Source organism: Marmota flaviventris, chromosome 8, assembly GCF_047511675.1.
Source record: "Marmota flaviventris isolate mMarFla1 chromosome 8, mMarFla1.hap1, whole genome shotgun sequence".
Lineage (NCBI taxonomy): Eukaryota > Metazoa > Chordata > Mammalia > Rodentia > Sciuridae > Marmota > Marmota flaviventris.
Window position 1 is genome coordinate 134,547,663 of NC_092505.1, and position 15,470 is coordinate 134,563,132.

Genomic DNA, 15,470 nt, shown 5'->3' on the forward strand with positions numbered 1-15,470 from the left:
GGGTGGCGTCTCCCCCAACCCCCCACACCGACTTGGAGCTTGTTGGCCAGGCAACTCGAAGCCCTGTGATTTTATTTGACTGAGCAGCATAGGAGCTGTACACAATAAATAACAATAATATACTTTCTGCACCGTAATCGCGGCTGGAGGCAGGGGTGGGACAAGACATTGGCCAGAACTTGAGTCTGAAGCAGTACATGGGGGCCAGCTGGGCACCAGAGACTTTGGGTGGCGTGAGACACGCAACTGAGGGCTGGGACTGACCCTCCCCTCAGAGTTCCACGCGTGCATCACTGTAGGCCCGGTCCAGGGCCCACTCAGGTTGCGAGTTGGCGCCACCTTCGCGGGCCAGACGCGCCATCTCCTGCTGGAACAGGGCTTGCCGTGCCCGGCTGGGGTCCACGTTGATCCAGTTGTTGGCTATCCATTTGGTGCCGCGTGTGACCAAGCAGCCCCCATGCAGGGAGTAATCGTCCACGTCACCCACCCAACCTACAAAAGGAGCGTTGCATGAGAAAGGACAGGCTGGGAGGGACCCTAGGCTGAGCTGACCTGAGCTAAAGACCAGTAGCATGGCAAAGGTAGGGCCAGTTGTGCATACCTTGGCCCTTTCCCCACTAATTTATAGTAAACACCACTGGCCCTCTGAAACCAGTTTTCTTGCTGCTGAGCCTTGTCCACAGCTCTTCCCAGCCTGGTTTAGTGAAAGACATGTCTCCAGCTCCAGAGTGAAGAAAGAAGGAAGGGTGAGGCATCAGGGAATGACAGGGGTTGAGATAACCCAACAGGCTGCACAGATGCTGGAGAGGCCTACTGAAACTAGACAATGATCTTTGGGAGACATCAAGACAGAAAACCATTTGGAGGACAGCCAGAAACAGCTCTCCAGGGTGGCAGACAGGAGCAGGGTAAGGGGAAGCTTCCCTCAGATAATCCCCTGGTCTAGCCATAAGCCCTCACCTTGCCCATCAGGCAGGTAGTTGTACCAGAAGACTGCTGTACCCTGCCGGGGTTTGACACGCAGGTTCCCCTTGTCACAGTGCCTCCGAGTATCACGGAGGTCAACATCATCCTGAATTAGACTCTGTGGGCAGCAAGGTGATGGTGTTTTCAGGCTGGCCCCCATTGTATGGCCAGGCAGCCAGAGATGGCTAGAGGAAAAACAACCAGATGTGCCTAGGGGACCACTTAGGCCTTCATCCCAAGACCGGAGGGGTGTGTACTACACTTGCCCAAGGCCCTGCCAGCCCACAAGAATAGCCCAGTCGACCCTTACCATTTCATCGTAGGTTCTGTTGTCTGCTACAGGGAAGACAGTCTCGCCCCCACCGGTGACGTTGTTCAAATAAAACAGCACTGTCATGTAGCTGTAAGGCAGGGGGGCTTCTGAGCAGGTCCCTAGCTACAGACATTCCCAAGGGCTTACTCGTGGGTAGGAAAAGCTACCCAGGTTCCCAGGGGTCAGAGGGACAGGCTAGGATGGATGACAACAGGGTAGTCCAATGCCAGAGTATCTCTAGCCCCTCCTTCTTTCCACAAACCCAGTCTCTTTTTGTGTGTGCCAATGCTTTTTTGGCCAAGATCACGCATAGCTGAGTTACATGACTAAGGGCCTGGCTGGGAAAGTTAGCTATTAGAAGCAGGAAGATCATGCACAAGGTCTTTGTGGGGACTATAAAAGGCTGAGCCAGAAAGCCACATGAAAAGGAGAGACCTAACTTTGTGCCTTGGCAGGGGCAGGGACACAGCTTTAGAGAGAGACCAAGACCTCCAAGCAGTGGAGTCAAGATCGATAACTGGGGGAGTAGATTGAAAGAGCTGAGTGCCCAGCATTGTCCCTTGCTTCAAAGTTTTGGGAGCAAGTTTTGGTGTCTCTGGATACTTTAGTCTACATTGACTCAAGTGGACAAAATGGCCAGTAGCCAGCTTTTTCTGCCATTTGGTAAACAACTTTGGGAAGAGATTAAGAGCATCATTGACCAGGATGGCCAAGTGCCTTCCTGACTCCATTCTAAGAGTCAGGTCCATAGCGTCAGGCTGTGCCAGTGTTATGAGGATGCCTGATTTGGGAATTGAAGCCAGTCCCCAGGTGGGAGGTACTTGCCGACAGGAGGTCTCAAAGGGTACCGACTCGTTGGCCACCAGCTTGGTATGGGAGCAGATAGTCTCTGGATACACAGGCCCACTGTCCACATGGGCATGGTAGTGGCCTCCCTCACCATACCGCACAACTTGCAGTGGCTCGCTGAGCTCCACGATCTCAGGTGACAGGCGAGTGAGGCGCAGCACCCTGGTGAGTAGCAGGTATTTGGCTGGGCAGCACCATGTAAGGTGGTAACCTAAAGGAGCTAGCCAAGACCTGCCACGAACTCTACCCTTGCCCACCTCCCATGGAAGCCCTAGAGCCATGTTTTTTTTTTTCTACTGGGAATTGAAAAAGGGGCATTTTACCACTGAGTTACATCCTCAGTCCTTTTTATTTCTTGAGACAGGGTCTTGCCAAGTTGCTGAGGGTCTCCCTAAGAGGCAGAGGCTGGCCTTGAACTTGTGATCCTCCTACCTCTGTCTCCTGAATCATTCAGATTAGAGGTGTGTGCTACCACGCTCAGCTCAAAGAGTCATCTAAGATTGGCTTTACAGGAGCAGGAAGGAGCTACTCTTGATGAACCCTTTTTCCTAAATGCCACCCACTATTTGGGAAAGATGAGATTTTCACAAAATTGGGGGGTTGGGGAGAATTGAAGTCCTCTCAAGAAGGAGGCTGTTTATCTAAAACTCCTGCTGGTTCAGGGGCAGGGCTACTATGAGCAAAGATAAGGGGTCGTTTTTCTAATTAGCAGAAAACAAAAACTTGATTTATTTCTAATCCCATATGTACATTGTTTTCCCACACTGGGGATAAGTTGCCTTTGCTAATTGCCTTTCAGTGGGTCCCATTCTTGGTCTAACAAGTGGCACTTAATCCCCATTGGCTAATTAATTCTGTCCTCTTAGCCCCCTCCAAGGACTTATATGGAGACTCTGCCCCAGGGAAAATGGCCTCAGTGCTCACCTCTGGCGGATGGCACGCATGACATGGTGGGCACCCTCACCCTGGTAGAGCCATGTGTGGTGGCTGTTCCGCACCAGCTCACTGGACTCCGCCTTGTGGCTCCTCATGTACTTGTGGAAGTCCCGAAGGTCCATGTTAGAAAACTCCTGCAGACTCAGCACTCCTGTACAGGGCACCCACCATTAGTGCCTGACAGGCCCATGAGGGGGGACCACAGTGGCAGGCAGCACCTCCCTACCTACCCCAAAGGCAGCAGCAGCCCCTGGCCTCAGGCACTGGGGGCCATGTGCACTTGTCCCCACCTGGACTCTTGGGTCAGATGAACCTGGTTTCTGTCACATCGGGCCCTAAGGGAAGACCCAGAGAAGTTCATTTTCTCAGTTTAAGCCTTGATTTGGCTCCCAAAAGGAAGAATCTCAACACCCATTAGAGTGCCAGAGTGGGGTCTCCAAAGGAACTTGAGCCATATGGCTAGGACCTCAGCCCATGAGTCACCCTACGCCTTCCAGCCTGGCCATATAGAGTGTGGTGGCCATACTCCAACCTGTAGAAGGTGAAGAGCGCAGCAAAGTGCTGAGTCCACCCAGGGCCTCCCACATGGTAGGGTGCAAGCAGGGCAAGTCCCCAGGGAAACCCCCATGAACTCAGGTCCCATCCTGGGTGGAACCAACCTAGCCAGTCTTGCCTGCTGAACTACCAGCCCACTTTAGCAAAGAAAGCCAGGCCATGTCCTCCAAATGAGAACATTCTCCCTGTTCTTGCCCAAATCAGAAAGCAGAGGCCCCACATTCTTGGGGTTCTGGATCTGGTGTCTTTGCTCCAGGTTATTCTAGCTGACCCAAGGGAGATAATTTCCACCCTTTGGCTTAGATTCCCCTGAGGATGGGGAACATCCAAACATTGTGAATCTGACACCATTTCTATACTAGGAATAGCCACAGGCTATTCTTCCAAGACCTTTTGTTCACCAGTCACAAGATTGTTCTTCCAGGACCTATTTGACTGCTCTATCTCTTCCTCAGCTGGTCCATAACTTGGGCATAAGGGTTAAGACTACACCTCAGAAACCTCTTGGTTGCTGCCCCATGCTCCTTGCAGTTAGCAAAATTAGTAACACTACCACTTCAGTGCTCCATTAAAACTCCAGGTGGGCAAAAGGAAGGGAGAGAGGCCTCAGTGAGATGAGGGAGGCCTGGAAAGGCAGATGGAGCAGGGTGAATGGAAAAACTCAAGCTGCCCTCATGTCTCCTTGCTTCCACTTTACTCACTTTGCCATTTCCCAACCAGGAGTCCTGTTTCCTGTGCCCCAGACTCTATAAACTTTGCCTGATAAGGTCAAAATGATCTCCAGGAGCTGCCCTTTAGACTGTCATAGTCTGGGGAAAGGAGGTGGCTCACAGGGACAGAACTGTGGAGGGATGTGAGCTCACCATCACCATCGGGATCTGCTTTGATCGCGGAGTACATCTCCTGAATATTCTCTGGAGTCATCCACCGTCCATTTCCCAGGCGAGTCTGGGCCAGTACCTGAGGTATAAGAGGGTCCCTCAGTGGGGTGACCCTAGGGGTAAAGAGCCATCAGAGCATAAAAGGACCAGTTCTTATGGAGTTAAGGGTTGCAGTAATAGGGCATGGGTGAGGACTCAGGACAGAGCCCAAGGTCTCTGGGCTGAAGAGAGGTCCAGAGATATCTGAGGGAGCCAGGAAAAGGGTCAAGAGGCATGAGGACCATTGGCATACCCAGCCCTGCTGGGACTCTGGCCTTCAGGGGAGCACTGTTGGCCTTGTATCACACTCAGATACCTCAGGTAATGTGGAGGAAGGGAGAGTCAAAGGTCTGGTTATAAAGAGGGAAGAGGCAACAGGGGGAGACTTGTCCAGGATATGACCACCACCAGAACCCTCAGGAAGACCAGACTCAGTGGAGTGCTCTGTGTGAGCAATGGACCAATACCCCACCCCCCAACACACACCCTGCGGGATTTCTCTCAGAAGCCCAGGTGTGAGAGGCACGTGAAGAGAGATGCAGGCTGCTGGCTACATCAGAGCTGCCAACCCCATCCACCATAATGGGTTTCTAGCCATGGCAGCAAGGAATCCAGACCACAAAAGAAATACCATTCCAAACTGTGGTGATAGATGCCATCACCCCCATGTGGATCCTCCTGCAATCCTCTGGGGTTTCCAGGGTAGTAGGGACTCTATAGAGAGGAAAGAGTGACCCTGGGACTGGGCATGCCCAAGAAGGCCTGAGTTGGCATCTGAGTATGGGGCCAGTTGAGCCAGACAAATGGCATGGCCACCAGAAAGGTAATTCTAGGAACTCCCTCCCTGTGCCTCCTCAGGCCCCAGGATCCCAACCTCTCGGAGCTGCAGGCGACCGTCGTGGTTCTGGTCCAGCAGCCGGAAGAGGTCCAGCTGGCTGACCTGCATACTGCTCATTGCTTCTTCATATTCTTCAGTGGGCAGGATCTGGCTGCGCTGTAATCCCTTCATCTGTGCCAGGTGGATGATGAGCCGACACTCCTCGTCACTCAGGAAGCCAGGAATTTCTGCCATAAGAGGAGGTGGGTGAAGCCAAGGACTGAGCTGGGGCACTGTGCACTGAGTATCCTCCTCCCCGCAGGGTTTCAGGGGTCCTCTCTGTCCCCTGGTGGTCACAATGTTTGGAAGAGTCCACACTCCCCTTTGTATCCGTTCTTACGTTAATGTGGAGTTGTCCTGCAAAGGCTGGCCAGCATTGGAATGCAGGGCCTCTTTTGTTGATGATGACAGCACACATTTTCCAGGGGGGTTACTGGGAGCAGGCTATAGCTAAAATGGATACGGGCTGACCCACCTTGGAGTGGAACTAAAGGCCAGAGAGTGGACTTGAAGAGCAGAGGGTTAACCTCTTCTTCTTACTGGGAATATTTACTGGGGATTGAACCCAGGGGTATTTTACCACTGAGCTATATCCCTATACCCTTTCTTATTTATTTATTTATTGAGGTGGGCAGGGATTTAACTCAAGGGCACTCACCCACTGAGCGACATCCCCAGCCCTGTTTGTATTTTATTAAGAAATGGGGTCTCACTGAGTTACTCAGTGCCTTGCTTTTGCTGAGGCTGGCTTTGAACTCTGGATCCTCCTGCCTTAGCCTCCCGAGCTGCTAGGATTACAGGCATGAGCCATTGCACCTGGCTTATTTTTTATTTTAAGACAGGATCTTGCTAAATTGCCTAGCTAGGCTGGCCTCCAACTTGTGATCCTCCTTCCTTATCCTCTAGAGTTGCTGGGATTACAGGTGTGAGCCACCATGCCCAATTTACATCAGGTATATATATTTAAAGCAGAGAAATGCTGGCTGGCTCTTGCTTTCAAGCATTATTCAAATAAAAACAAACAAAGCCCAGACATCCAATAGTGTAGGTTCGTCCAAGGGTTGTCCTCTCTTCTCCCGTATAAGTAGGTTCTGGTCATCTGACCAGGGCTGAGTTGCCTAGTGCTGGGAAGTGAGTGTGTGTGTGTGTGTGTGTGGGGGGGTAACTCAGCACCTACTCTGTGCCTCTAAGCTCGTGAGTAAGTCATGCTTGAGACCTAGGAGTGGCTGGCTGTCCACACACTGGCCACAGTTTGTAGGTGGCTTGGTAGAACTGCAATATAAGCCTTATATCTGGGAAGTTCCCAACCTAATAGCCCAGGTACTTTCAGGTCAGAAGCCTAGGTCCTGCTTCCTTCTCCTTTTCCTAGGAGGAGAACTTCCTTGGGGAAAAAGAGGTTCACAAAAGAACAGATTAGAGGAGGGGCCAAACTGCCATCTACAGGGTGGTCTGTCACTTCTCTCAGTCATACTCCCAGCATGAAGTTCCAGTCATTGCCCAGGGTAAGGTAAAGGTCTCTCAGAGCCAAGATGGTAGTGATTTTTAATAGTGATCATAGCAGATCACACTCAGGTAGCACAGTCTCTTGAAGCACTTTGTATACATCAACTCCTTAGTTCCCTATATTCATCTTTGAAAGCCAGGCCCCATTAACTGACCCTTTCAATCTGTGAGAAATCACAAGCACAGACTTGCCCAGGGCCACCCAGGCTGCTCTCTCAGAATCTATGCTCAAATCCCAGGGGTAGGTGACATGATCCCAGATGTGATAACATTAAGGATAGAACAAAGGCCACCCCCCCACCCCTGGCATGCATAACTCTCAAACCATCAAACCCAGAAAAGGTATGAGTCAGCCATTGGGAGACAGCACTGCTGGACAATGGGTTAGACCAAACTGCTAATTGTCACCTCTTGATTGCTTAACATATAACATTGAAAAAGAAAGAAAAGCTAGCCAAAAAGGAAAAGAAAACACAGGCTGAGTTTTCTTCAGTTTATTAGGTGCCAGTAAATCCACAGGCCTAGTGGAGAATGATTTCAGTCTCTATTCCCTTCATCATGTGCTAATCAAAAACAGCCAGCCCAGTCAGTATGTTGTGGCCTAATCAGGTGGGTGCAGGTACCTGGGAGCTTTGCAAACACCTGCAGGACCTCCTCCTCTGTTGGTTCCTTGGAGGTACAGCCCTATAAAGCCCTGGACCTCAGTTCAGTGAGGCCAGGATAGAGAAGGCAGGTGATGGAGAGAGGACTGTAGCTGCTGGTGGTACTGTGGAATGATGGTGCAGCTGGGGCTCCCTGGAGCTACACACGGAGCATGCTCATTCCCCAAGCAATGAAACTATGTTATGACATTGGCTACACAGAGAGGCAGTTGACCAACTTGCTGGACCATGACACAGCAGCTGAGGCCATCAAACAGACAGTCAGCAGGTTGCCCCTGCTTGCCCAGGAGTGCCCACCCTGATGTTGGCCTCTTCCTTTTGCTCCCTCTTTGCCCCTGTGTGCCTTGACAGGTAGAGCAGGGGCAGATAGAGGGGAGGATGTCCTTAGCCAGGGCCTGCTCTGGCAGTTGAGCTCTTCACTAATCCTCTGAGCACCTGTCACTGCTGGTTATTCACAGGGGCAAGGAGGAAAATGAATAATTATTTTTATGAGTGTTCCCAGTAGAAGGAAACAGGTACCCAGGGGACAGAGGTGACCATCACTGGGCAGGGTATCATCAATGGTGGGCATGTGGGGCTGGTCCCTCAGTCTATACCCACAACCTATAAAAGGCTCTTCAATGTCAAGACAGGGACAAGTGGCAGGATGCTTCAGGCTGGGGTCTGTGAGCCCCTTTGCAGGGAAATGTGGAAGCTCTAATCTGCCCACAGGATGCTGGCAAGAGATGGAGCTGAGATCCATCTGGTGACATTTTCTCCTAAAGCCCCGAGGTGATAAGGCTAATTCTTCTTCCCCAGCCTAACCTTCCTGTGACCATTACTTCAGCTCCCCCACCCAGCAGAGGAAGTCCTTCCTGGAATCTCTGGTGACTGTCAGTACCAACAAGAATGGATTCTTTCAGAACTGGAGGGTGGGCCCCCTGCACTCTGTGCCAGCACCAGCCCTGTCCAGAGACTGCAGTGCCCTGAAGGTCTTTTAGGACAAAAGGGAGGCCCTGCTTTTTCCCTCTGACATGAGGGGTGAAGGCCAGAGAGCAGGGCCTCCCACATCCCTCACCTGATACTAGATAACCTTGGAGCTGGAGAGGGAGTTTCAAAAGCTGGAAAGAAGCTAGGTTATAGGCAGATAAGCAGGGAGGCAGAGCTGAGGGCTGAAATGTGGCACAAGTAGAAAAGCAAGGCTGCAGGGCTGTTGCTAGGTGATCAGAGTGCCGTTGCCAAGCAACCATGGAAAGTTCCAGGTTGATCTGGGTGCCCAGTTACCAGCCTAGTCACACCAATTGTTTTCTCCACCCTGCAGGGTCATCTACCTGTGCTGCAGCCTGTGTGAGGAAATGGAGGCCGGCTGCTCACCCATCACGGCTGGCTGTGGTTACCCCTGGCCAGCTATCTTGAACCGTGGATGCTTCCCTGTGGGCCATGATCTCTGTATCTCAGCCATGTCCGATGACTCTCTGTGTGACTTCCCCACAGGTCTTCACCCCCTGTCTACTGTGTCATTCTAGGAGGGGATCAGGTAAACTGGTCGGGGAAAGGGAAGAGGACCCCTAGAGCAGGCAATCTGTCTCAAAGAGAGTAAAACAGGAGGGGCAGACAGGAGGGATTTCGTCGATTGCCCCCCCCCCCCCCCCCCCCCGCACACACACCTCTTGCCTGCCTTCTCACTTGAGTCTCTCCTCCCAGTGTCACATGCCAGCTGCAGAGATTGTGAGTTGCAGAATATAAGCTTACCCCAGGAGGTCCTGGACACACTCTGCATCGTGACTTTGTAATATAAGCCCTGAGTGGACAGTATCCTTTATACAATGTTTACCTGGCTCAGTACTAAGGCAAATATTAAGAAAATATCCAAATATGCCTGATTAGAGCTGAAAACTTAATTCCTTTATAAGCATGGGATGTTGCTAAAAACAAAATAAAACAAAAATTCTGCTAAGGAGGGTGGCATCCCTAGGAGACTGATTCTAAAGGGAGAGCATCAGACAAGAGTTCAGTAGCCAGGGGATGGGTGGGGGCACTCTTGGAAGTCCAGCTGATCATTTGGCCCCTCTGATTCCATTCAGCAGTGAAGGTCAGGCTCTTCTGATGTAACAGGACATCCTCTGGCCCCTGGGACCGTGACCTGGATTCAAGACTAGATGTGTTGAAGATGGGACCACTGCTCCCCACAGAGTTAGTGCCTACCCTGAGACACTGGCTGCAGCTGGATGTCACATGTGTGTATAATCTCCTGTGAGGAAGGCACACAGAGACCTATATATTAAGTGAGAGGATGCAGGGCAACCACCTGTTGGTAACCACAGCCTATGCCTGGAGCCAGAGCCACCAAATTCATAGGTGTCACTATTACCAGTGCCAAGAACAGGGACTAACCATACCAAAGAAAGCCTTGGACTTTTAGCCATGGCCTCTGCACTGGTCACACTATTCATGTAAGCTCTCCTGGACACACATTGAACCCTCTTTCTGTTGTCCCTGCCAAGGGGATTTGCAGACCAGAGAACAGAGAGGCCCCAAATCTCAAACAGGGTGGGTCTGCTTTCTTAGCTCTCTCCAGCCCAGAAGGCATGCAGGCTAGCTAGGTTCCTTGGAGTATGCTGAGCATACTGGGAAGACAGTCTAGACACTGCCCTGCTACTGTCCACAAGCCCTAGCACCACAAGCCGTATTTCAGAGCAGGCACACATCCTTGGGCTATGCTCACTTTGGGCAGGATGGTGCTAGTCCAGTCCCAGACACACTCAACTATATCCACATGAGCTCTGTTAAGTCTGCCAAGCAGCCAGCCAGTGAAACAGTAGGAGTGTGCATGTGGCTAGGGGAAAGCGGCAGTCCACAGAGAAAACTATATTAATACGCTTAAAAATTTGAAATTATATGCACATTAAAAATTCTTTTTTTGCTGGCCGCAGTGGTGCACACCTGTAATCCCAGCAGCTCAAGAGGCTGAAGTAGGAGGATCATGAGTTCAGAGCCAGCCTCAGCAACATAGTGAAGCCCTAAGCAACTCGGCAAGACCCTGCCTCTAAATAAAATATAAAAAAGGGCTGGGGATGTAGCTCAGTGGTTGAGCACCTCTGGGTTCAATTCCCAGTACAAAAAAAAAAAAAAAAAAATTTTTTTTTTCCCTTACTTCAGGGCCTTCAGTGTTTGTCATGGGCATAGTGATCTGACATAGCTGCCTAATTATTTTAAGCTGAAAAACAATATATTTGGAAATCCTATGAAAAAGCAGTCAAGATTTTTAAATAAATTGTTTTATATACTAGTGATGATTACTCATTCACCTTAAGTAGTTAAGAAAAATGGATTAAAACTCTCACTGGCTAACTAGAGGTGCTAACTGCTGCCCTTGAAGAGGGTACCAAGTCAGGAGGGTGGTGGCAGAGCACACTCTGAGCAAGCAGACAGGCCTGAGCATCTAGTCAACCCCTCCAAACCACCCAAAATTTATCAGCAGAAGACAGAATTCTTGACTACTAAACACATAGCCAGAACAAATCAAGCCTTTCATTCATGCAGCTCATCTTTGTGGGTAGAGGCACAAATGACAGAGAGAACAAAACAGTTTCTAGCAGTGCTGAGCATTAAGAAGAAAATCAAACAGGCCGATGTAACGGGATGCCTGGGAACCTCTCAAGACTGGTTTGAAGACAAGAGAGGTCGCTGAGGAAGGGACATCTGAGCAAATGGAGATAAAGCCCCATCTATGGGAAGAGCCTTATAGTGAGTTAACCACACATATAAAGGCCCTGAGGCAGCAGTGAACTTGGTGTCTCTGAGAATCCTCAGGGAAGGAGGGAGAGTGGCAGGAGATGAAGTCTAAGAAATAAGAGGGCTTTGAGGCACCAAGTAAGACCTAGGAGTAAAATGGGATTGCTCAGTGGTAGAGTACTGCCTAGTATGCTCAAGGATCTGGGTTCAATTTCCAGCACTGCAAGGGAGGGAGGGAGGGAGGGAGAGAGGGAGAGGGAGAGAGGGAGAGAGAGGGAGAGAGAGAGAGGGAGAGAGAGAGAGAGAGAGATGAAAGGGGGTTATCTTGGAGATTTTTAAGATAGGAAGAGAAAAGATCTAATCTGTTGCTTAAAGACAGAACAAGGATGAAGAAGCTGTGTTTGAGAGAATGTAAGCCACATTTAAGAAGGCAATGTTCCCAAAGAGGTCACAATGACTCAGAAATGGATTCCTAGTGTTCCACATCTTTGAAAAATACCTACTACCCTTGTGTAACTCAGAGTAGGGCCTTTTGGTCCAGATCCCACTTGCCAAGTGTCTCGAGGAACAGGCTGGGAAAAGGAAATGTTCCCCAAAGGGAGAGATGAGAGGCTGCATGGAGTGTTTCCTGCAGTGCTGGGTTCTTTTCCACAGAGAAGTAGGCACCTTGGGATGGAACCCAAGCCCCCTAGAATGAACTCACATCTTTTTTTTTTTTTTTAATCTTTGTTTTTATTTTTTTGTAGTTGTAGATGGACAGAATTTCCTTTATTTTATTAATTTTTACGTGGTGCTAAGGATCAAACCCAGTACCTCACCTCTACTAGGCAAGCGCTCTGCCACTGACCTATAGTCCCAGCCCTATTTTTATTTTTTATTATTATTATTTTTTCGCAGTATTGGGGATTGAATTCAGTGGGCATTTACCACTGAGCTACATCCCAAGTCCTTTCCCTTTTTATTCTGAGCCAGGGTCTTACCAAGTTGCCAGGTTAGCCTTGAACTTGCAATCCTACTGCCTCAGTCTCTCTGAGTAGCTAGGATTACAGGTGCGTGCCACAATCCCTGGCTCCCAACTAACATCTTAGGTACCCATCCCAGGCCCTGGCACCTTGAGTCTCTGAGGCTGGCATGTCACAGATTTGGAGCCAGGAACAGCAGGGCAGAGGGAGCACAGCCTACACTCTCCTTGGGCTCTGCCTGCCTTTTTAGGATAACAGTGAACTCCAGACCAATGATGAACTGATGGACATACAAATACAGAAAACAGACACTGCTTCTTCTTAGGATAAGGCATCCTTTGGATTCATCCAACACCAAAGCATTCTGGAAATGCCTGACCTTGGACACTCTCCCCTGTGGTTTCCCTCCCTCACAACTGGACTTTTCATAACCCCTGATCTCTTTTTCATTCACCTAACTCATTTCACCAAGCAGCATGTTCCAGGGCTTTCAGGATGAAACCTGGGATCTTCCCCCAACTGACTAGCAGGCAATGTAAATGTTTTGGAGAAAATGAGGACTACAAACAAGAAGTCCATGCCACAGCTGTCCAAATCTCTTGGCTGTGCCCTTTGTAATTGCAGAAACAGGGGCCCATCTGATAGCCTAACCAGAATAGTTTACCTGTTATCACATCTCTTCTGCTTCTTGTAATTTATTTTGGGGGACTTCAGAAGTGGCTTTCTCATTCTCTGCTTTATAGGACAAGCTGCATGTTAGAAGGATTTTGGCTTCATGGCTCACTTAACCTAATGTGGATTTGAATTAGATATATACAGGTTCCAGGAAGGCTCATGAAAGAAAACAAAATCACTGAGTATATCTGTTCACAGCAGTACTGGTAATTGAACTCAGGTCCTCATGCATGCTAGTAAGTACTCTACCACTGAGTTTACATCTCCAACCCACGGCAGTATGGTACTAATAAGGCAAATGCTGTACCCTTTGCCTAGATCACCTTTCCCTGACAGGATCACTTTTTACTTGATCCTGTACTTCCTATAGGGCTTTGCTCAAATATTTTTCTCAAGGAGGCCCATCCTGGCTACCCTATTAAGAGCTCCAACCCCAGGTGAAATTCTGCCTTACTGGTCTGCAATCATATATCACCACCTGATGTATTTGTTTGTTTATCTGTTTCCATCTGAATGTCAGCTTCAGGATTTTGTTTTGTTATGGTTCCCTTCATTTTTTGTTCCATATTGTGTTCCCTTGCACTTAAAATAGTGCCTGGTATAGGATTCAATGTCATTCAGTAGTAATATTGATAACAAAAGCCATCATCTTTTAGGGCCCTTCTCACAACAGAACTGACAGCATAACCTAATTCCCCATGAATAGGATGCATGTGACATACTTACAGGTCTAGTCATAATCCCCAGTCAGAGCCCTCTGCACAGGGACAATAGCATATGTTTAGGTGCTCTGCCTCAGCCCCCTTCTTAATACTCCTTATTAATTTCATTCCCTTGCAGCCAGGGCCTGTCCTGGGTCTACCTATATATGTCACTGAGGCCAGGTACCCAGGACAGGGCTGTACAAATTTATCTTTGACAAATTCCATAGGTCTGGGGACCCTTACCTTGTTGACTCTGATAATCTTTGGAAGGCTTCTGGATCTTCCCAGTTAGCACTGTGGCTTCTATGAGCAAGTTCTAGAGGCAGGCTGCCTGGGTTCTAATCCTAATGTGACCACTGAACTACTATGTGAGCTTAGCCAAGGAACTCTGCCTCATTTTCTCACCTTCTTGCCTGTGGGTAGCATCTACATCCACCTCAAAGGGGGTTTGTGAGAATTAAATGAAACAATCACATGAAGCCTATCATGTAATAAGAACTCAGACAGGCTGGGGTTGTGGCTCAGTGGTAGAGCACTTGCCTCACATGAATGAGACACTGGGTTCAATCCTCACCACCACAGAAAAATAAATAAAATAAAGGTATTGTGTCCATCTACAGCGTATATATGTATATATACATACTCAGAAAACATGAACTATGATACGGCTATGAATGGGATCACCCTGAAAGGTTCTGCCCATGATGACTAAAAAGAACACTAAGAAGATTCCTAGAATGCTGGCAGCAAAAACTGTGCCTCTGACTGGTGTCCTAGTTGGCATACTTGGGGACATCAGTTTATCCACATTTGAATAGCCTGCTTCTCTTCACAAGATCCCACAGGCCCTGAGATCAGCTGGGAATTGGTTATTGGACCCCCACTTTCCCCCCCATTCTAAAAGATGACAGAATTAGTTGTGGCATGGAATGTCTAAAGACAATTTCAATGAAATTGGAATTGAAATTGGATGCTAGCTTCAGGGTCACATTGCCTGGCCATGTGATGAAAAAAATCTGCTGCAGGGAATAATGGATCTGAGAGGGGGAATGAAAAGGCCATTCTATTACCCTATCATGGAGAAGGGAGTGGGTACTTCATATTGGTAATCATCTAGATGGATAAAGAAAGGGCTACTTTGAAGGAGCCGTTTTCAAAATAGAAAGCATGTGGTCAGAAAGAGCCTTGAGGTAACCACAGCAGCCCCTGGCCCTTCCCGGGAGCATTTGGTGGACTTACCAAAGAGCAGCGGCTTCAGGCTGAGAGTTCGGATGAAGTGATCCCTGTCGGTAACCAGCTGGACCTTACGCTCGTACCCCACCTAAAGGAAAGGCGCACAGCGGATAGATGAGGTGCCAGGGTGCCAGGTCACACTACTCAAAACGGGCTCAACAGCTGGCCAGTGCTTGTGGGTCAGTGTGGGGGACAGGGCCTGGACCGCGGCTTGGGGGCTGGTTGTCCTCACCTTGATGCCCTCGAGGCGAGTGAGGGGGCCCAAAGTTGACTTGGGCCGGGGGCTTTGGGCGCGGCGTTGGGGTCCGGGATCCGTGCTCTCATCGCCGTTGCTGTAGTGAACGAAGAGCAGTAGAGCCAGCACGTTGCCTAGGTACAGGTGCACGAACACCATCAGCACCAAGAAGTAGGCGCGTGAGCATATGCCGCGGGGCTTGCACAGCGGCCGCACCGGTGCATCTTGGTCATCGCCTGGCCGGGTTGTTGCCCCAGCCAAGCTGTGCTCCGGCGACACCCAATGCGGATTTGCAGCTTCATCCGCTACTGCGGCCTCCGGACACAGGTCTGTAGCTGCAGCCGCCGCCGCCATGGCGCCTAGGTC

At 49.7% G+C, this 15,470-nt stretch overlaps 1 protein-coding gene across 3 annotated transcripts; it reads right to left on the reverse strand.

Moving 5' to 3' along the window:
- Positions 1–55: 55 nt before the first annotated feature.
- Positions 56–15,467, reverse strand: P4htm (prolyl 4-hydroxylase, transmembrane). Of its 3 annotated transcripts, XM_027933987.1 has the most exons (9): positions 15,102–15,467; positions 14,876–14,957; positions 5,414–5,604; positions 4,483–4,579; positions 3,053–3,215; positions 2,105–2,290; positions 1,277–1,367; positions 961–1,084; positions 56–492 (listed from the first exon to the last, which is right to left on the reverse strand). In XM_027933987.1, the coding sequence occupies exons 1-9, from the start codon at positions 15,456–15,458 to the stop codon at positions 272–274; spliced, it is 1,512 nt and encodes a 503-aa protein (XP_027789788.1). In that variant the 5' UTR covers positions 15,459–15,467; the 3' UTR covers positions 56–271. The 3 variants fall into 3 exon arrangements, with proteins under 3 accessions (XP_027789788.1, XP_027789789.1, XP_027789787.1); XM_027933988.2 differs by lacking the exon at positions 56–492 and having other exon boundaries at positions 967–1,151; XM_027933986.3 differs by lacking the exons at positions 56–492; positions 961–1,084 and having other exon boundaries at positions 1,276–2,290.
- Positions 15,468–15,470: the final 3 nt, after the last annotated feature.